Source organism: Eptesicus fuscus, chromosome 9 (genome assembly GCF_027574615.1).
Source record: "Eptesicus fuscus isolate TK198812 chromosome 9, DD_ASM_mEF_20220401, whole genome shotgun sequence".
NCBI lineage: Eukaryota > Metazoa > Chordata > Mammalia > Chiroptera > Vespertilionidae > Eptesicus > Eptesicus fuscus.
Window position 1 is genome coordinate 43,311,699 of NC_072481.1, and position 21,704 is coordinate 43,333,402.

Genomic DNA, 21,704 nt, shown 5'->3' on the forward strand with positions numbered 1-21,704 from the left:
TGGGGAATGAGGGCAAAAGCTTTTATGAATATGGCAAAGATTGTTCAATTCAGAGTAATCCAAATTAAGTAAAAACAGTCCTAGAAGCAGTAAAATTAAGCCACATATACATAATCCTTTATAATGCCGTCTACCATATAATTCTCTATCAAAATTTTCTCCTAAGATGCTTGTTAAAACAATCCACTGAATATCTAGAAGTGTAAACTATAAAGTTTCATTCTGTGGAAATAGTTCACCTACACAGGATGCTCACTGATATCCTTCAGCCAACAGGAGACCCTTATTTAATTTTTCTAACACATGGCTTCTTTAAAGGTTATGGGCCTATTGTGACAACAATAAAATTGCCTTTTGCTGCATGATTGGTGTGTTTATGAGTTACTTTATCTACTTGTTGGCAGCTTGAACAATAAAGGAAACGGTGATTGATAGGCCGAAGTGTCTGATGACTTTGACTCTGCCTAAGGATACATTACTGCATGGTGTGAAATTCTTTTCTAGCAAGTCAGAGTTTAAATCCCCCTGGAGGAGTTTACCATTTTTGTGGGGCTCAGTGATAATTAAGTCCCTCATAGTTGGCTCCTTTAAATTGCACTGTGAGCTACAGTAAATCCTCTGGAAATTCAGGTGGCTTTAATATCCATGTGTGATTGGTGTGTTTGTTGTATATTACCATCAGAAGCTTGGTTGGATTAGATTAAGATTATGACATCCTGGCTGGTGCTGCTCAGTGGTTGAGCATGGACCCACACACCAAGAGGTTGCTGGTTCAATTCCCTGCCAGGGTACATGCCCAGGTTGCAGGCTTGATCCCCAGTAGGGGGCATGCAGGAGACAGCCAATGGATGTTTCTCTCTCATCAATGTTCCTCTCTCTCTCTTCCTTCTTCTCTCTCTAACAATCAATAAAAACATATCTTTTAAAAAGATTATGACATACCAACCCTCCTCTTTCTAGGTCATTTTGATACCTTCTTCAATCTCCAACCAAATTTTTGATAATCATTTAGCAAACATTTATTGAGTGCCTACTCTGGGCTTGGCACAGGATGCAAAGAGGAGTCGGTTGGAAGCAGCCCCTGTTCAGAAGGGTTCCACTGAGGATGGGATGTGATACAGAACCTAGATCCATGAACAAGCCATTGTGACATTGTGATAGGTTCAATAATACTAAGAGATATAGCAGTGACCCACGGAAAGGGTTGATCAACTTCACTGGGGGAGAGAGTCAGAAACAAGCCTTGTAGAATAGATAGATGTTACTTGGCTGGCTCAAGCCTAGGAGACAGCAGATAAAAAAGAGCATGATCCTCAAGCATTTGGTGCCCTTTGTACTTTCCACATACAGATATATAGAATGTCTCTGTAAAAATACAAAAGGAACTTTTAATAGGTTTGTTTCTAGTTAGGGAAATTGGGTGGCTGAGGGATGGATGCTGGAGAGAAACTTTTCAGTGTATACTGTTTTGAATCTAGTACCATGTACATGTATTATCTATATTTAAAAATAAATAAGAACTTACTCTCTTGGGAATAGATACATTAAAACAGCAATCCTTTAAACAATATGATGAATTTGTTTTCCAGCTTCTTTCTGGGTGTCTATTTCTTTAATGGTATCCATACTGGTGGAAAAAAATAATTTTTCTCAGTTAAATCTGTTTTGACATCAGCTGATGAGGGAGAAGTTTGTAAGCAGACAACTTTTCCTACATCTCTAAAATCCTTCCTGATCCTTCTAATTAGGGAAAACCAAATATTTGAAAGATTCTCCAACTCACTGATCAAATTCTTCCCTGTGTCTAGAATTGGCAAGTCAAATGAGTAATGTAGAGTGTTCAGAGGGAAATTGTTAGTGTTGTCTCAGGCAGTAAGTAAACAGACCATTTTACTTAAATTACTATTGGCCCAGTCAAAGTCACACAACTACCAAGAGGAAATTAGTTTTGGGTATAGTTGGCCATCTATGAGTCTCAAATCTATGTATCACTAATTAGGAGAAATATGTTTTCTTGGACTGGACAACTTTTTTTTTTTTTTAATATATTTTTTTTATTGATTTCAGAGAGGAAGGGAGAGGCAGAGATAGATAGAAACATCAATGATGAGAGAGAATCATTGATTGGCTGCCTCCTGCCCACCCTACACTGGGGATCGAGCCCGCAACCCAGGCATGTGCCCTTGGCCGGAATCAAACTCAGGACCCTTCAGTCCACAGGCCGATGCTCTACTCACTGAGCCAAACCGGCTAGGGCTTTTTTTTTTTTTTTTTTAATATTTTATTGATTTTTTACAGAGAGGAAGGGAGAGGAATAGAGTTAGAAACATTGATGAGAGAGAAACATCGATCAGCTGCCTCCTGCACACCCCCCACTGGGTATGTGCCCGCAACTAAGGTACATGCCCTTGACCAGAATCGAACCTGTGACCCTTCAGTCCGCAGGCCGACGCTCTATCCACTGAGCCAAACCGGTTTCGGCACAACTTTTTATTTTAAACACCGGAAGCCTGGTGCACGGGATTAGTGCACTGGTGGGGGGCATGGCCTGCGGAGATTGGCCCACTGTGGGAGTGCCAGTCAGCTGAGCTGTTGTGGACCTGCACCTTTGAGCAGCACTCCCACTGTGGGAGCGCACTGACCACCAGGGGGCAGCTCCTGCATTGAGCATCTGCCCCCTGGTGGTCAGTGCACATCATAGCAACTGGTCGACCAGTCGTTCTGGTCGTTCCGCCATTCAGTCACTGGGCATTTATTATGTAGGATAATTTTATCACTTGTATTTAATGTTTTATAACTGCTCCTGCAGAAAAAAAAATCATTCAATGAATACTATGGGTGCACAGACCAAAAAGATGGACAGGAGGAAAGAAGGAAAGGAGGGAGGGAGGGAGGGAGGGAGGGAGGGAGGGAGGGAGGGAGGGAGGGAGGAGAACGATGGAATGAAGAGAAAGAGAGAGATTCTATGTTGGGGTGGGGAGAGGGCCTACCCATTGTGCTTTGTGTCAAACCCCTAGTCATGTGCCAACACTGGCAAGAGAGATCCACAGATCATCACCCCACCTCATTAAGCCAAAGGCTTCAATTTTCACTTCTACAAGTCGTCTTTCTGTTCACTCTCTATAAAATGATCAGCTCATGCCCTCAAGGCTTTTGCTATTGAGTTGAGGAGACAATATTTCAACAGAATTGATGCCATATGGAAAATCCCAAGTAAGCTTTTATACAAGTGCAAAATGATATATTCAAAACAGATGAGAATCTTGCTATAGTGGTAGGAACACGGGCTTTGGCATTAAACAGTCCCAAGTTCAATTTAATCTCTCCTACTTGGAAGCTGTAAAGACTTGGTCAAGTCTAAACCCTTCTGAGCCTCTGTTTCCCCAATTGTAAATGAGACTAACAATACTGAGGTTGCTTAGTTGTTATGTGGAGTAAATGGCTACAAATGGGAAGTGTGTAGCATCTTTGATACATATTGTTAAATAAATGAGATGTTATTGCTTCCTGGCAATGTGCTGGCACTGTGTGTAGGTAGTATTGTTAAAACCACATGAAAATGAGGATGCTAAGGCCTGGAGAGGTTAACAGTCTTTCCAAGGCCCATGGCCAGAAGGATCAAGGCCCGGATTTGAGAAGTCTGACTCAAGAGGCCTACCTCATAATCATTTGTCTCTAAAACCACAAGTCAGCAACCCTCCCCCAGGCAAATGATTATTAGACTGCTACTAGAATGGATGAGTTTTTGAAGTCATTGGTGTGGGTAGACAGAGTCACTGAAGTTTTCTAGGGTGGATGAATGTTATTTAAATGCACAGAGATAGGAAGGGATGAGAGTGGGGGAAAGGGCGCTCAGAGTTGTACCAACAAGCAGTTTTGTGGGAAAGCTTCAGAGCATTAAAATTTAGGAAGAAATACGAAGAGATAAGAAGATGTGTATCATCAATTCCAAATTTTGTATTTAACACAATGAAAGTCAGTCTTTCACTGATGACCCATTATTTCACCTAATCACAATTTTTCAAAAGCAAGAAGTAAAATTTCTTAAATACTTTCAATTACCATTTATATTCAGTGGGCCCTGATATTATGCTAAGTGAATTAAGTCAGTCAGAGAAAGACAAATACCATATGATACCACTTATATGTGAAATCTAAAGAACAACATAAACAGCCGAAACCGGTTTGGCTCAGTGGATAGAGCGTCGGTCTGCGGACTGAAAGGTCCCAGGTTCGATTCCGGTCAAGGGCATGTACATTGGTTGCGGGCACGTCCCCAGTGGGGGATGTGCAGGAGGCAGCTGGTTGATGTATCTCTCTCATCGATGTTTCTAACTCTCTATCCCTCTCCCTTTCTCTCTGTAAAAAATCAATAAAATATATTTAAAAAAAAAAAAGAACAACATAAACAAACGAACAAAACAGAAACAGACTCACGGGAACAGAAACAGCTGATCATTGCCAGAGGGGAGTGGGGTTAGGGGACTGGGTAAAAGAGGTGAAGGGACTGAGAAATACAGATTGGTAGTTACAGAATAGTCACGGGGATGTAAAATACAGCAGAGGGAATATAGTCAATGATATTGTAATAACTGTGTATGGTGCCAGATGTACAATTTTGATGTAGCCTTGTCAAATAGATGCTTTATATATCCCAATCTAGTATCTTTTTTACTCTTCTGTCCTACCCTACAAACTATATAAGTTTTGAAGAATAAATAAAATCTGTTTTTCTTTTCAATTCACCACCCCCCTTTCCAATTTAACTCTTAGTCCCCTCTTACCTCTGTCACCCCCAGTTAATGCAACTGTCCAGAAGCACACAAGGGCACGTGGTAAGAAATGCAGACTTTTTCTATCAATAGTCAGAGTCTCATGTTCTCTTGTATTTTCCCTGATAACTTTAAGAGAATTCTGAGAGTAGTCAAACAAAAGGAAAGAAATAATGGGGAGTTTTTCATATAGAAAGACTCATGGCCCAAAAACAGATCATTGGCATTGAGTTCAGCATTTATTTGAGTCTATTAACAGTATATTTATTTTATGTATAATAGTTCATTGAGCACCCAGAAAGTATATAAGAATTCAGGCTACTTTTATGGAATAAAAACTTTATGGGGTCTTTTCCTTCCTTTTGAGTATGAATGAAGGGAAATTTCCCATTTGACTTTTGTAATGTTCCAAGATCAAAGGGATTTATGCTGAAAATTAAGCTCTGTAAAAGCCATGTGTAGTATGAGTTCAGTCTGATTCTCCCCATCCAGTGATGGTGGGTGTTTGACCACCAAACTGAAAACTGGCGTAACATAGGGCATTACCGGGAGCTTGCGTGAGTTTCTCCCCGAATTACCTTCATAAAATGGCTCTTGGTGTCATCTTAGCAGTGTTATTGGGATCACCTCAAGCCACTGACCCAGCAAGTTTCTTCAAAACCATTTCCCTGGAACAGTTCAGAGGAACAAATTCTTGGCAGTGTAAATGCTCCCTGGGCCTGGAAATTTCATAAGTCATTTACAACAAAGAATGGTCTAAATCCATTACGGTACAGAATCTGAAATGTAAATTGTCTGGATCAAGGAACCGTTCCTGGCTTTTGGTGACTGTTTCTCTCATTGCTATCATAAAGAATGTTTTCAGAACTGTGTGGCGATAAAATGAAATTATTTAATATTTTGAAGATATTTGGAATCCAGATGGGTCATATGGTTATAGACCTCTTATTTTATTTTGCTGCTTCACTATTCAAGAATTTGTATAGGCCTGGCCAGTTTTGCTTAGTGGTTAGATCCAAAAGGTCTGGGGTTCGATTCCCAGTCAAGGGCACATACCTCTGTTGCAGTTCCCCAGCCCCAGTGGGGGCATGTGTGGGAGGCAACCAGTTGATGTGTCTCTCTCAAGTCAATGTTTTTTTCTCTCTCTCTCTCTCTCTCTCCTGTTCCTCCCTCCCTTCCACTCTCTTTCTCTATAAATCAATGGAAAAAAATATCCTTGAGTGAGGATTAAAAAAAAAAAGAATTTGTGTAGGAACCTTCTTTTTTTAAGGAGTAGATTTGGTTGGAATTTTTTCCTGTCTTATTTATTATATTTTTGCAAGAAATATTTTATTTCTTTATTTACTTAATGTCAGTATAATTCTAATTCTGAGGCTACATACTTCTGAGCTAAAGCATAATTCAACCTCAGTCATTTTGGCAGCTCATGAACTCTCAGGGTTCCTGTTTCTTCAAAAGCTCCCAGACATGGATAGGCCCCTGCGGACATTGTCTTCAGTCCACCCTGGTAATCATCAAGCCCATAGGTACCCAAGCCTGCATGATCTCTTCAAGACTAGAAGTACCGGAGGTCGTGCTGCTTCTCAGCCCCCGTGCTTGGGACACAGGACTTCTTTCAAGATGGATCATTATACCTCAAGCCTGACCCCCCCCTTGACCATTGCCTGTGGGTTCTTGAACCTTGTGTGTGTTCTGGGGGATTGGGAAGCAGGGAATGGGAGGGCACCAGGCAGTGCACGGCTCCAATCCTCACTTCTCATGGAACCCACAGATCTCTGTTTCTAGTCTCCTCTCAAAAGCTCTTTTCTTCTCCCATCGGCCTCCTAAGACACCTAGCATAATCCATTCAACATCTTTTCAGTCAGTTTTATGAGCAACAGAAAGAACCAATGACTTCTGGTGGCTGCCGTTTTCAGCTCCACAAAAATACCCAAGGCAAGAAATTTCAAAGCTTACCTACTTGCTCGATATGAAGGAGAAAAATTGTGTGAATAAACTCCATTGAATATTTTTTAAATAGTCTCCCCAAAACATATAAATTTTGGCTGTATAGATGTAAATTGTCTGGAGGGATCCTGATGAAACCATTGATGGTGGTTGTCTCTAGGGAGTGTCACCGAGGGCCTGGTGTGAGAGGCATTCTCCTTCAGTGTTCGTTTTTTTGTTTTGTTTTGTTTTGTTTTGTTTTGTTCTCCTTCAGTGTTTACTGTGATATTTCTTGAGTCCTTTATGATACATGTTATTTTATGGTGATAAAAAATTTAAGACGGTTCATTTGAAAAGATACAAATTATTTTTAAAATTTATTAACTATGAAACCCTTTCCTCAACCAGAGCTTACCTGCTTAGATACTGTCCTCATTTTATGACTCAGAATTCCTGACTCAGAGTTTAGGAGTTAATTTGCCCAAAATTCCAGTGGCAGAGTCAGGATTCGAACCTATAGATGTCTTACACTTAAGAGCACGAATGCTCTTTCCCCTACTCCATGCTCTCTCCAGGGCCAGTTCATTCCACTAAGTTATTTTCTTTAATTGCCCAAGTAATGAGGCCTGACAACCCCCATTCATCAGGCCACACATCTATGCCAAATCCTTCAATACCAATAAATACCTGAAACCATGTTTCAAAATATACCATAAAATATAAATAAGAATGACACATAGTTCACCTCAAGTTCATACACAGCAGCAATGTTCAGAGTTTACAGTAAAACACATGGGGGAAGTTTAACTTGAAATATTAGGCAAAGCCAGGCCTAAAGGAATGAAATAATAAGCTTAGGAAAAATTAATTATACCTCTGCATATGTCATAACTGTGTATTTTGTTTATCTTTAGGTCATTATTAGCAAATAGCAGGTTATGGATTGCTGCCTATGGGTTGGTGGTTTGTTTAAGGAAGCATTTGTGGTTGTTGAAAATTAATAAGAATTTATTTTTTTATAGGATGCTATAGTTATACATGAAGTCTATGAGGAAGGAGCAGCAGCCAGAGATGGAAGACTTTGGGCTGGTGACCAGATATTAGAGGTATATGATTATGAATTTTATTTTGTACCAATACATATGGTTTCTTTACTAACCTTAACCCATAAAATCAAATTTATATATTTATCTTCTACTCCATTATATCCTCAATTATTTCTCTCCCATTTAAGAAAACATGTACTTATTTTTTTCCTGTTTTTAATGCACACCGAATAAGTATCATTAGAATTATGACAGATTATAAATCTAAATCTGTCTGTGAAGACATTTTTTAATTCAACGGGAAAGTACTATTTATGGTTCTATAATCTTAATGTCAAATGAGACTATGTAGTATTATAATTAAAGGTTTTTTTGCCTTCTCTATTATACCTTCCTAAATTCCCTCCTAAAAGTGCATATACATAAACATGCACACCTGACATTTTAAAGACTTTGCTGTAGCTTTAAGTAATATTTTCTTATTCCTAATAAATCTTTAAGTCAGATGGAGGTCCATGCCTTGCCACATTTGTTTTCTAGTTGGTGAAAATGTAGAATCTTTTCCCTTTAGGTGGTATATGGTACTTATTAAAAACTGAAATGCTTAACTTGCCTCTTTCAAATGGACTCTCATTTAGCAAAGGCGTTAAAGCCTTTTAAAAAGTGCCAAGGCAGGCAGTGTCTGAAAAGGGGAACGGATGAATGGAAGTCAATGCCAGGCGTTCTGGTAGGTGGAACTAAAGAGCTTTTTCAATGGTGTGAAACCTTTAGGCAACATTTATTTCTTCCATTGGATGAATTTAATTGAATAGTTAACATTTTATGGCAGGCATGTGCATTTTTTGCTTTGCAACTTTAATATACGACATTATGAATGACATCATAGCATTTTATTTTTCCCTTTGGTGGTTCAAGTCTGCCTCCCAAGATGAAACCAGAGATATAATTAAGGGCAGAAAATATAGGCAAGAAGGAGTTAAAAGAGGCCAGGCTGACTGCAAATTAAATTCAGGGCAAGTTATAGGATTTCTCTACAGGCCTTTACTGTGCTTTATCATTGGATTAGGACATATTCCCAGTACATTCATTTAAGGTACAAGTGTATGAGGTTAGAAAAATAAGTGAGGCCTCTTTGGGAATTGGCTTAACTGTGTTAGCTTACAACACCATTTTGTAATGGTCAGGAGTTTGGGGGTGGTTTTTTTTTCCCCCCTGGATTTTCTAATTAACAGGTTGTACCATAATTAGTTTTATAATTGAATAAATTGAATATTCAAAAGAGTACAGATGCATACATGCCTTGATACTTATATGATTGTAAGCCCGCAGATTATTCTATAATGGCTTACATGGGCATTATCCTGATTATGGCAATGGTTGCATAGGTATAAATTCATATAAATTCACACTATAAATTGTACACTTTAAATATGTATTGTTTATTTTACAACAGTTAGACCTCAATAAAAAATTTTAATCAGATCTATTGTATTGAATAGACCCTCAGCTATAGCTGCTTTCTTCTATAAAGTATATTCACATACAGGTGAACACTCAAGACAGGTTGGCATGAAAAAAGCAAATTTAAGTAGAAGGAGATTTTATAAGGTCAAATAACCTATTTCCTGGCATCTAGCCAAACTATTGTAACCAATATGGATGAGTGGTCTACACTTTTCATTAAAGATGGCCAGGATAGGATCTAGTCCACAATAGCACATCATATATTTAGTTAAGAAAGATAGCTCTTGTCCAGCCCGCATGGCTCAATGGTTGAGCGTAGACCTATGAACCATGAGGTCACTGTTCGATTTTTGGTCCAGGCACATGCCCAGGTTTCAGGCTTGATCCCCAGTTGTGGGTGTGCAGGAGATGGCTGATCAATGATTCTCATCATTGATGTTTCTATCTCTCTTCCTCTCCCTTCCTCTATGAAATCAATAAAATTATTATTTTTTTTTTTAATAAAGAAAGCTTGCTCTCAGTTTGGTCAAGTAACATGTTTCCTTTCTAAACAGCTATAGATCCCTAGCTGGTTTGGCTCAGTGGATAGAGTGTCGGCCTGCGGACCGTAGGGTCCCAGGTTCGATTCCGGTTGAGGGCACATGCCCGGGTTGTGAGCTCAATCCCCAGTAGGGGGCGTGCAAGAGGCAGCCAATCAATGATTCCCTCTCATCATTGATGTTTCTATCTCTCTCTACCTCTGCCTTCCTCTCTGAAATCAATAAAAATAGATTTTTTTAAAAAACAGCTGTAGACCCCACTTTTGAATTTGTACTGATTGCTGTTGCTGTGTGCAGATGCACGGTAATGCATGATCAGGTTGGGCTGCAGGTTGCCGGGAGAAGACAGGCAGCTTCGGTGTGCTATATTTCGAGACGATGAAGCAAGGCGACTCTATGTTGGTGCTTTTTCCCAACAATGGTCTTTCTGTTCACGAGGGTCCTCTGCATTGTGCGTGCTGGCCTACCATGGTTTTCATACTATCCTCATGTTAAACGTAGGATATGCCAGATTTTGCTTACAAAGATATAGTCAAATAATATTTTTGCATGGCAAGATTTATGATTCTATGATTAGCATGGACCATCTTCTTTCTGGTTGTCATTTTAGGGTCATTTCTTCTTTTTACTTTACCTCTTCTTCTACTATTCTCTGCTATTTGTGCAGGTGAGAGCAGAAAGAGTAGAGAGCTAATGCCTGGTTTTCCCTGTGGAATAAAATAATGAGGATTATTCTTCCCTTCTAAAGCCATGGTTCACCCACCTTCCCACCTGCCCATCCTACCCATGGGATGTGATACATTCATTGACAACTGGGGCTTCTGATGGCCCTTCCTCTCAAATAAAGAGCCCTGCTATTACCACCCCTATCCCTCTACAAGCCATGCTCTGAATAATGCAGATAGTGCTTCTGTAAGGCACTTAAGGTAATACATCACTCCACCATATTCCAGCCACATAGCAATGTTTCTCTTATGAGTAGTGTGCATTTAGTGGTGTCTCTTGATAAGCAGAGGAGGAAATGAAAACTGAACTTGGAGCAGATCACTTTGATTTGAGCAGACATCTCAAAGCTGGAATTTAGTGTAAATTGCTTTTGTAGTAGTAGAGTTTAATGACATTGCTTTTAATTAAGAGTTTAATTGCTAGGGCCCTTCAAAGAGTATTTTAGAGGGCTTAAAGAATTCTCCTTCGATCCACGGAGGTAATTTTTTTTTTAACTGAGTAGCAGAAGTGGTCTTGTGTGCCATCTATTGGAGCACACGGAAATGATCAGCTCGGCCCACATTTTCTAGAGACATTGCTTTCCCCTTTGTTCTTTGGGTTTACTTCAACAATGAGAATGCATTCATGGGCCTAAAGTAACAAGGAAGGCTGGTGCTGAGAGGAAACAGCTCTGACTGCCTTACCTCAGTTCCTTGTAAAATGTCAGCTTCTAACGTATCGAGCTTATCCAGCCCTGTGCTAAATGCATTGCAGGATTTGTTCCATTTAATCCTCACAACATTGAGCAAATATTAGTATCATTATTATCTCCAATTCATAGATGACACTGGTGAAGCTTAGCTTGAGTAATTTACATAAGGTTCCACATAATAAGTTGGAATCAGCACTCAAACTGAAGTCCAGCTATATCCAAAACCCATGCTTAGCCACTATCATTCCGGGTATAGTTTATCTGAGTACCAGATATACCAGGAAAGAAACAGTAGCTTGAAACTTAGGCTTTTAAACATTCTCTTGGCTGACAGAATCAGCTTTAAGTAACAGCTCAAAACTCACCTTCTCTGAGAGGGGCTCATTCCTCCTTTCTCCCTTTTTTGTCACCATTCTTCATGACAAGAGTCCTTAGTCAGTTGGAATGTTAGAATTGGAAAAAGCCTTAGACCAGCCCCTCACTGTACAAATGAAGGAATAGAGGTCCACAGGTAGACGTGACCTGCCCAGGATACACAAGGATGGACCAGATTACAGCCATCACCAACTGGTGGTCCGCGGACCACTGGTGGTCCATGAGGTCCGAAAGGTTGGCGACCACTGGTTTAAGGAAACCTTTGGAGCAGTGGTCGCCAACTGGTGGTCCGCGGACCACTGGTGGTCCGTGAGGTCCGAAAGGTTGGTGACCTCTGGACCAGAACACGGGTGGAACCAACATCGTGAGGTAACTCTTCCATTTTGCCATCCTCCTGGTCATGTATGGCCTGAGCCCATCCTTCCCTGTGTTTCGCTCTTCCTAGCTGTGATCTTGAGGGAGTGGTCATGACTCCTTTCCTTTGAATCCTGAGCTATTCTGCTTCTCAATTCCTCCCTTGTGTCAAATTCACTAACCAACATCAGTCCTTGGCTTTCTCTGTGGCAAGGGGCTCCAGTAACCCATTTTAAGAGTACATTTTGAGGCAGCATTGGTATATAAACTAAAAGATAGTCCAGAAAGATAGTCCGTTTCAAATTTTGGCTCCTCCACCTGCTCACTCTGCAACCTTGGTCAAGTCACTTAACCTCTACATGCCTCAGTTTCCTCATCTGTAATATGGTAATAATGTTTATTTCAGAAAGTTAGTATAAGGATTAAAAAGAATAAATATTCATGAAGGCCTAATATACAAGTATTACATAAGTATTTGTTAAGTAAAAAATAAGTTAGCTGTGATCTCCATTTAGCAGACAAGGAAACAGAGGTTCCATGACTTTTGCCAGAAGTAGGCTTACTCAGCACTATTTTCAGGACAGTTTGCTGTCTCCCGTGTAGTCGTATCTGTGCTCACTCAGATCCAGATTCAAATGAATGGACTTCAGCAGGTCTTAGACGCTGTTGAAAATACTGGTCCCTCGTTTCCTCCAGCCAGTTCTGAAGTACATGTGATTCAGCAGTTAAAAGTGAGGAAGTCAAATTCAGTAAGGAAACTGAGTCTAAAAGTGCTGACCGCTCTGGCTGGTGTGGCTCAGTTGGTTAAGTATCGGTCCATACATTGAAAGGCACTGAAAGATCACTGGGTTTGATTCCCAGTCGGGGCACATACCCTCCTTTCCTCTCTCTCTCTAAAAAAAAAAAAAAAAAAAAAAATCAATAAAAGCATATGTTTTTCCAAACACTAATATTTATTTTCCCTTTGACCTTAGTTAAATGAGCCAGTTCTCTCTCTCTCTCTCTCTCTCTCTCTCTCTCTCTCTCTCTCTCTCTCTCTCTCTCTCTCTCTCTCCCATGGTAAAGTTCACAGCTATGCAAAATTGCATGGTCATGTATACTAATCCACCCTCCATGCTTATTTGGGGTAGGGGAGTATAAGCAGCTACGACTGCTACTGGTCAGTACCTGTGTGCTTTGAGAATGGATAGAAATTTCTAGAGGTTTTTCACTGAATCACGGTGCTCCAGCAGACAGAGCAGGGTGAGAGGCCTCTGCTGTCACAGCTCATCTTGGATGCCCGTTGTTCCAGGTTAATGGGGTTGACCTGAGGAACGCCAGCCACGAAGAAGCCATCACAGCCCTGAGGCACACCCCCCAGAAGGTGCGACTGGTGGTGTATAGAGATGAGACGCACTACAGAGACGAGGAGAACTTGGAGTTTTTCCCTGTAGATCTGCAGAAGAAGGCTGGCAGAGGACTGGGCCTGAGCATCGTTGGGAAACGGTAAAAAAAAAAAAAAATGCTATCCAGGTCAGGATTGATTGGCCTCTTTCCTTCAGAGTTCTAGGGACGAATGCCTATAAATACTGAAAGATAAGCCCTAGTCAGTTTGGCTTAGTGGACAGAGCGTCGGCCTGTGGACTCAAGGGTCCCAGGTTCAATTCCAATCAAGGGTATATGCACGGACTCGATCCCCAGTAGAGGGTGTGCAGGAGGCAGGCAATCAATGATTCGTTCTCAATATTGGTGTTTCTATGTCTCTCTTCCTCTCCCTTCTTCTCTGAAATCAATAAAAATAAAAAAATAAAAACACTGAAAGATAAAACCTAGTATAAACTGATAATATAATTTCTAAAATTAACATATTTATGAATACTTGAAAAACATAGGTCCTATTTCTGAGCAAGATCTTACTGCCAAAAAATGTCATAGCAAGAGAAAATTCTAACCTCAATCAACCAGATTGTCAGGCTTACACCCTTATCAAGTATGAACAATTAGCATGTTTCTTTCAATTTATAGTCACTTAGCTCTCAAGCTTGCAGGGGTTAATTAAAACAATGATACCCAAGAAGCAGCTAATATCAAGAGAGAAATTTATGCAATCTTGAGTTAAGAAAATTACTCTGCCATGTTAAATTCATACTATGTTACTAAAACTAGTTGAGGGGTTACTAAAACTAGCTGAGCAGACATATTGAGGGACACAAATTCTTCATGACAATAGTTTTCTGTAAAGAGAGATGTCCCCAATAGCTTGCACCAAAAGTATAGTATATATAATGTCACATGCCCTCATAGACCTTTGATGACTCGCCTAGTGCTTTTTCCAACAGACCAAGCTACTATTAAAATAAAAATATTAACTACTATTTTGGGGAACTGATTTTGTGCCAGGTACTGTGCTGTAATAATATCATTTTTACTTCAGAACCATAAGACTATCGCTCTAAAAATGCATTACAAAACCAAAAAAAAAGCTGAGATTTGCATATCTAAACAAAATCAATGCACTTGTGGGTGCAGAACAACTAGAATCCATGTTGAAGTTTGCTTTCTTGTTGTGACATGTACATGGACTTGGGAAATTCCACTAAGAGTAATGGTTTTTACGTTACTGTCTCATAGTAAATTGATGAAATAATCGTCATACAACTCCAGTATTTCAGATTGAATTTTTAAAGGAACACTTACATTCCTTAGCACAAAAAGTTCCATTGTAAAGGTTCAGATATATAAGCTCTCAAAATTCATAATTCTTTGACTAGCAATTCCACAACTAGGAATTTATCCTAAATATATGCTTGTAGTTATGTTATTTGCTGCACCTTGTTTGCAATAGCTAAAGAATGGTAATGACCTATGTATACATCCGTAGTTTACTGATAAGCGAAATTAAGGAACATTCATAGAATAATATGCAGCCATAAAATCCAATGAGGAAACACAAAGTGCCAATAAAGATCAGTTGCCAGGGTGTATTCAGTAAAAAAAAAAGCAAATTTAAAGAAAAGAAAACTGGAGGTAAAAAAGAATGTGTGTGCATGTATATCCATTCACACACACATGTACTACACCCACATGCACTTGCTTATGTGTACACAGAAGGTCTCCAGGAGATACCCAAGAAATGGTAGCATTGGTTCCCTATAAGAAGGGAACTTGGGGACTAGGGAATAGAGGTGAGAGGGAAACTTTTTAATGTCAGCCCTTTTTAACTTCTTGAATTTTGAGACATCTATTTATTCATCAAATAAATATAAATAAAACCTTGAAATATATTGTCTAGAAAGGGGTGTATGAGAGTCTAGAAATAGATCGGATGCTAATAATTGAACTGATCTCTCTAAGGAAATAACATTTTAAGAATACTTAACTCCACTTTTTAAAGTTAATTTCCACTTCATTTCACTAAAATTATCCTCTTGCAAAAATCATGCCCTTGGGCCAATAAAAGTGAACATTACAATAGGCAGCATAAATAGACATAATCTATTTAAAGGGTGAGCACTCTGAGGTTTATCACTGGATAAGATGGCTTTGTAGGGCCCTTCTTCCAAGCTTTAGGTCTTAGTGAATCAATATAGAATGTTAGTAATCTCAAATTTAATAAAGGAATATTCAGTTGTGCAAATACCCACTGCTTTATGGTATTCACAGAAATGGAAATGGAGTGTTTATTTCTGACATCGTGAAAGGTGGAGCCGCAGACCTTGATGGGAGATTGATTCAGGGAGATCAGATCTTATCTGTGAATGGGGAAGACATGAGAAATGCCTCACAGGAGACAGTGGCCACCGTCCTCAAGGTGAGTCCCTGGGCTGCTTCCAGCCTAGCTCACAACTGAAGTCCAGTGGAAGCTGGACTAATCTAGTGTGGTTATCAAATGGGTTGAATGTTATGGTGACTCTCCTTTTTACTAGATATCTAAACTCTGATTACTTTAACCAACCAGGAATAGCTTTAAAAGAAAACTAATGAGAAAGGAAAAAAGGAAGGAAGAAAGGTAGGAAGGAAGGAAGGAAGGAAGGAAGGAAGGAAGGAAGGAAGGAAGGAAGGGAGGGAGGGAGGGAGGGAGGGAGGGAGGGAGGGAGGGAGGGAGGGAGGGAGGGAGGAAGGAAGGAAGGAAGGAAGGAAGGAAGGAAGGAAGGAAGGAAGGAAGGAAGGAAGGAAGTGCAAGCAAGGTATTATATTGACTAGCAGAATTGAAGAGAACCCTATGTTGGTATTGTTAAGCTATATTTTCATAATTGTGAGAATTCCCAGTATCCACAATTGTCCTCTAAATGCATTTGATAGATGGGCTCTCCTGGAGTGAGAAAATTCCTCCTCCTCCCTCTAGGGCTATGTCAGGGAGCATATTTACTGTGAATTCATCAAACCCAGCTTTCCTCCCTTGAGGAATGTTAAAGATTATCTAGACCAGTTTTCTCCATTTCACAAGTGAAGTTTGAAAAGTAGAACAGCATGGCCAAGGTCACAATGCTGCGCTTCAGTGGTTTTGCTACCACCCACGCTGTCTCTCCCTTCACTTCCAAGTATCTCTGCCACATGGACCCTCCTCCTTTAGAAGAAACTGGTTAATAAGAAATCTTATAAATTTCCATTCAACTATAACCAGGTGCATGTTATTCTGTTTTACAAATAGCCATGGAAGCTTTTGCAAAGACAAATGAATTTTGTTTATTTTTAAATCCTGGTTTCCTGATATAGTCCACTGTCCATTATCACTCAAGAGGATTTGTATTTGTGGATTACTTCCACCTTTGTTTTCTCTGTCTCCCTTTTCACCCCTTTTTCTTAGTTATTTCATTGCTCACAGACCCTTTTATTACAAGAGAAGAGAGGTGAATTGAAATGTAACCCTTTTAACACATTTAAAGAAGTCATAAAATCCTGAGAGGAATACCATTGAGTTGATAAACGTATGTTATTTGGTGTGATTTTTTTTGATTACTGAATTTCCTTTTTTCCTCTTGCCTTCATCACCCATTTACAGGTGTTGGCTGCAGAGTTGAGTGAAGGCTCTGTATGATCATTTAGGACGTAAATGCTACTGTTCTTCACTTCTGTCCTTCTCTTGTGTTCCCTAGTGTGCGCAGGGGCTGGTGCAGCTGGAGATTGGGAGACTCCGAGCTGGTTCCTGGGCCGCCTCGAGGAAGACATCACAGAACAGCCAGGTGGTTGATGGCTTCCCGTCAGACTGGCGCACTCACCTGTCCCCTTTGAGAGAAGGTTTCCCATTTTGTGGTGGGGAAGTACTGTGTCATATGCAGTATTACAATATGTAATACACAGCATAGTCACAATACCAAGTTCAGTGCATTTTTATGTGCTTGAAGTAAAAAAATGAAAGGTGGGATGGAAATTCATTAATCCCTAGATTTTTCTTCCTATTATTGCCTGCAAATGTTTTCTTAGGACTACTTTTCTCCCCCACTATTAGTTCTGTGTTGCCTATGCATGCATGCAACACAGCTGTGTTTATTTAAAAGAAAAAAAAAAAAAGAAGCAACATCTGGTGGCAATTTGACCCTCATTAGCACAACATTGTTCTATTCATTCAATTAAATATTGCTATAAAGTTAACTTGTGAATAGCCACTCACACATCCTGAGGGCAATTAATGGCATATTCCTAAGAGAGTGAAATGTGAGGGTTTCTCCTGTGGGAAGGAGGTCTTAATGGGTGACATTTTGTGGGTTAGCAAACATCTTATGTTTATTGGCAAGACTGATGTAAGGGCCACTTTTTAAAAAAAAAAACGAAGTATATTTCACTGTGGTTGTTTTTTTTCATTGTAATGGCTGAAAAAATTAAGATGGCAGACTATTTTTTAGTCCCTTTGGTATATAATAAAACTATAGAAACTTACATGTTACCCCCAAGTCCCCTTGTGGAGTATAGATGGGCCTTTGTTTTGAGGTTAAAAGCATGACTTTTGGTCCCCTCCCTGGTTGCTTTAGACTTAAAGCCTGTCCAAAATGTTTGTTCAGAAGACTTGGATTTTGTGATTAGCACACAGGTGCTTCAGGAATGCGGTTAGCTGTCTCCTTTGCCTCACTGGTGTTAGAAAATGAGTGAAGGAAAATACTATTGTTCAGGTAGTATCACAGACTAGCTGGCTTGTCTGAAAGAATCCTCAAAGCAGTCAAACCCAATAACATCATGTTAAGTTTAGAACTTTTTTCTTTATTTCTGGCCTAGATATTGGGCAGCAAATGTCACGTGTCCTAAAAGACATAGCACTGCAGTGGGATTCCAGGAGTGAATGGCTGGTGATGGTTCTGGCCTGACTTGTAACAACAGTGGGAACTTGAGGTGCAAAAAATAGTTGTCTCAGCTCTTCCTTAATGAAAGATTCGTTTGTTGAGTGATTTCATTAAAGCCTCATTATACAAGGGGTTAAAATGCAGAATGAACAATACTGGAGATGAAATGTTTCTTTTTGGGTTGTACATGAGAGCTACAAAGAGGGTCCCTCGGGTCTCACTCCAAAAGGAGTTTCTTAGGCTGGAAAGAGGGAAAAGGCATCCCAGATAGAGGGAGTAGCATATGCAAAGGCACAAAGGGTACAAGGAATTCCAGAGTTTTAAGAAAAGTTTGGACTCACAGGTGAGGTGGTAGGTAGAACTGGTTTTCTGTCCGTGAGGAATGTGTATGAGTGTCTTAGTGATTGATAAGGTTCACACTCAGGTTAAATACAGAACAAGCAAATTTAGAAGCTCTATCATTATATGGCAACCACCGTTACCATTTATCTGGTATATAAATGTGAGCTGTCATATTTTGGAAACCTGGAACAACGTATCAAATACTTCTATCTAACCTTCTTGCACAGAATTTTTTTAAAAAATGTCTTTTCCACCCTGGACATGTGGCTTAGTTGGTTGGAACATCATCCCATATACCTGCAAAGGACTGCAGTTTCGATTCCCAGTCAGAGCACATACCTAGGTTGCAGGTTCAATCCCTGGTTGGGGCGCATATGGGAGGCAACCAATTGATGTTTCTCTCTCCCTCTCTCTCTCAGGTGAGGGTTAAAAAATAAGATGAAATAAAATAAACTATCTTTTCCCACTAACCAGAAAAGAGTATCTACTCTACAGAAGAAAGTGTGTAATGAAAAAGAGAAATCTTTTCCTCAGATACCCGAGGGAACACTGCCAGGAAAAGTCCATATTTATAAAGACCTTAGGAAGCACATTTTTTAGGCAAAAGTTATATGTTGTACTTACTCAATTCTAAGTATTATCTATTACCATTGATTTAAATCATATCTTTTCAGGAAAATATAAAAATACTCCTTTATATATACTAGTATTCATTGTGAAGTGTGCTAATGTCTATAATTTATTTTGAAATGAACTTTTAAAAAAAAAGACAAATTGAGTGATGAATAGGTGAATGGATATGGGAAAAGGACAATATATCAAAACTAGAGGCCTGGTGCATGAAAATTCATGCACTCGAGGGTCCCTCAGCCCAGCCTGTGCCCTCTCGCAGTCCGGGACTCCTCGGGGGATGTCCACCTGCCGGCTTAGGCCTGCTCCCTGGGGGATCGGACCTAAGCTGGCAGTTAGACATCCCTCTGGCAGCTCAGGAACCCTCGGGGATGTCCGACTAGGGGAACGGGCCTAAGCCATTCGTCAGACATCCTTAGTGCTGCTGCAGAAGCAGGAGAGGCTCCCGCCACCGCCGCTGTGCTGGCCAGCCTTGAGCCAGCTTCTGGCTGAGCAGTGCTCCCCCTGTGGAAGCACACTGACCACCAGGGAGAAGCCAGATCATTCTGCCATTAGGGTCAATTTGCATATTACCCTTTTTTTAAAAATATATTTTATTGATTTTTTACAGAGAGGAAGGGAGAGGGATAGAGAGTTAGTAACATCAATGAGAGAGAAACATCAATCAGCTGCCTCTTGCACACCCTCTACTGGGGATGTGCCCGCAACCAAGGTACATGCCCTTGACCGAAATTGAACTGGGGACCCTTCAGTCCGCAGGCCCACGCTCTATCCACTGAGCCGAACCAGTTAGGGCAACATATTACCCTTTTATTATATAGAATATTAATTGTGGAATCTAGGTTTATGTATGGATGTCTACTTTTAACTTTTCTTAGATTTGAAGTTTTTCATATTTAAAGAGTGTTAAAACATTAAATAACTTACATCATAGAACTAAGAAGTGGTTTAAATTATAATTCATCAGGTGATTTAAAATTTTGAGGCCATTGGGCACAACCTTGATAATTTGAGGGCAAAATTATTTACTTGTTATTGGTGGCATTGGGTTCTTCATTAAAAAGGTCCTTCACTGTGTATATAGTTTTCATTGAATAGCCACTAGCCATACATGACTATACATTGTAGAACTCAAATATTTAGTTAGGTGGCTATGAGGGCAGTAGTGGAGATATAGCAGATTGAGCCAAATCATCCCTGACTCTAGGAAAATCTTTGAGAAAAACAAATTTAACATATTACTTAAAACAACAAATTCCTAGGATATTTGCTGCTTTCTCCTGCAATTGAGAATTCCATTTGGTCAAATTTCTATTATTCAAGGTTTTATTATGCTTGTTTTAGCAAAATAGATCGTGTCCTTTGGGTGATAAGGGAATCAATGTTGACTCCAGCCCCAACTAACACATAGTGCCATTAACTGATCATATATAAATACTGCGTCACAGCTTAGGAAAATGTTTTTTATTTTATGTTGAGGAAGAAAAGCTTAAATTGCATTTTCTTCCTCGATGATTGAAACCATATATAAAAGCACATATAATGGAGAAAATGTTAGATGGGGTTGTACTAAGGTGGTAAAAGAGCGAGTATGGATAATTTTTGTTTTCTTTTTTAGTCTCTAGAATTTTCAATTACATGATTATGGTTACTTCAGTAATTGAAACACTAATTAATAAGGTTGAAGTGTTGAGGCCAAGTGCGTGTTCCAGCACAGCTGACCTCCGGGTTTCCTTCGCAGGGGAGTCAGCACAGCACACACAGCAGCTTCCACCCAGCCCTGGCTCCTGTCATCTCCAGCCTGCAAAGCCTGGTCGGCACAAAGAAGGCTTCCGATCCTTCCCCCAGAAATTCAGGTATTCCGTGGACACGCCTCCAGCAAAACATTCTGTTACCCAATTTTTTAAAAAATATTAAATTTAAAAAAAAAATTTTTTTTTCACCTTTAACTAAAATATTTTTAACTCTTTGTACTTGGCCACATAAGCCTCAAGCTTTCGGAAAGTCCTATTCTGAAAGAAGTAAAGCCTTAGAGACTCATTTCTGGACTATGCCTTGAACTTTACACCAATCATATGAAAAGTGGGAAAGCAGAAACCTAAAGTGTTTCCTAAAGTAAAATCACTTACAAAGAGAAAAAAATTGTAAAGCTTTTATTTTAATGTTTTTTTTTATTGATTTTAGAGAGAGAAAAAGAGATAGAAACATCGATGATGAGAAACATTGGTTGGTTGCCTCCTGCACGCCCCTTACTGGGGTTCAAGCCCACAACCAGGGCATGTGCCCTAACCAGGAATCAAACCAGAGACCTCTTGGTTCATGGGTGGACGCTCAACCACTGAGCCACTCCAGCCGGGCTACAAAAGAGAATTTTTTTTTTAAATTATTAGTCACTCAAGAAAGGTCAGAGGTACATATGCCATTGAGGTGGGACAGGGCAAGGGTCTTCTTAATTCTTACCATGGGTAGATGGTTCCTTTAAGTCAGAAAAACATACAGTAAAACACAAATGGCTCAACTGCCAAGCCATTTAATCCTATATTTCAGGCAGCTACTGCTACAGTCCATCAGCTTCTGTAAGAGCA

At 39.8% G+C, this 21,704-nt stretch overlaps 1 protein-coding gene across 1 annotated transcript in view; it reads left to right on the forward strand.

The window, feature by feature from the left end:
• The window catches only part of PATJ (PATJ crumbs cell polarity complex component), a 316,022-nt gene that overhangs the window by 260,876 nt on the left and 33,442 nt on the right, over positions 1–21,704 (forward strand). The window contains exons 35-39 of the mRNA XM_028142315.2: positions 7,721–7,804; positions 13,185–13,378; positions 15,536–15,683; positions 16,969–17,055; positions 20,861–20,975. Of these exons, the coding sequence (XP_027998116.2) occupies positions 7,721–7,804; positions 13,185–13,378; positions 15,536–15,683; positions 16,969–17,055; positions 20,861–20,975 (628 nt within the window). The remainder of the gene's footprint in view (positions 1–7,720; positions 7,805–13,184; positions 13,379–15,535; positions 15,684–16,968; positions 17,056–20,860; positions 20,976–21,704) is intronic.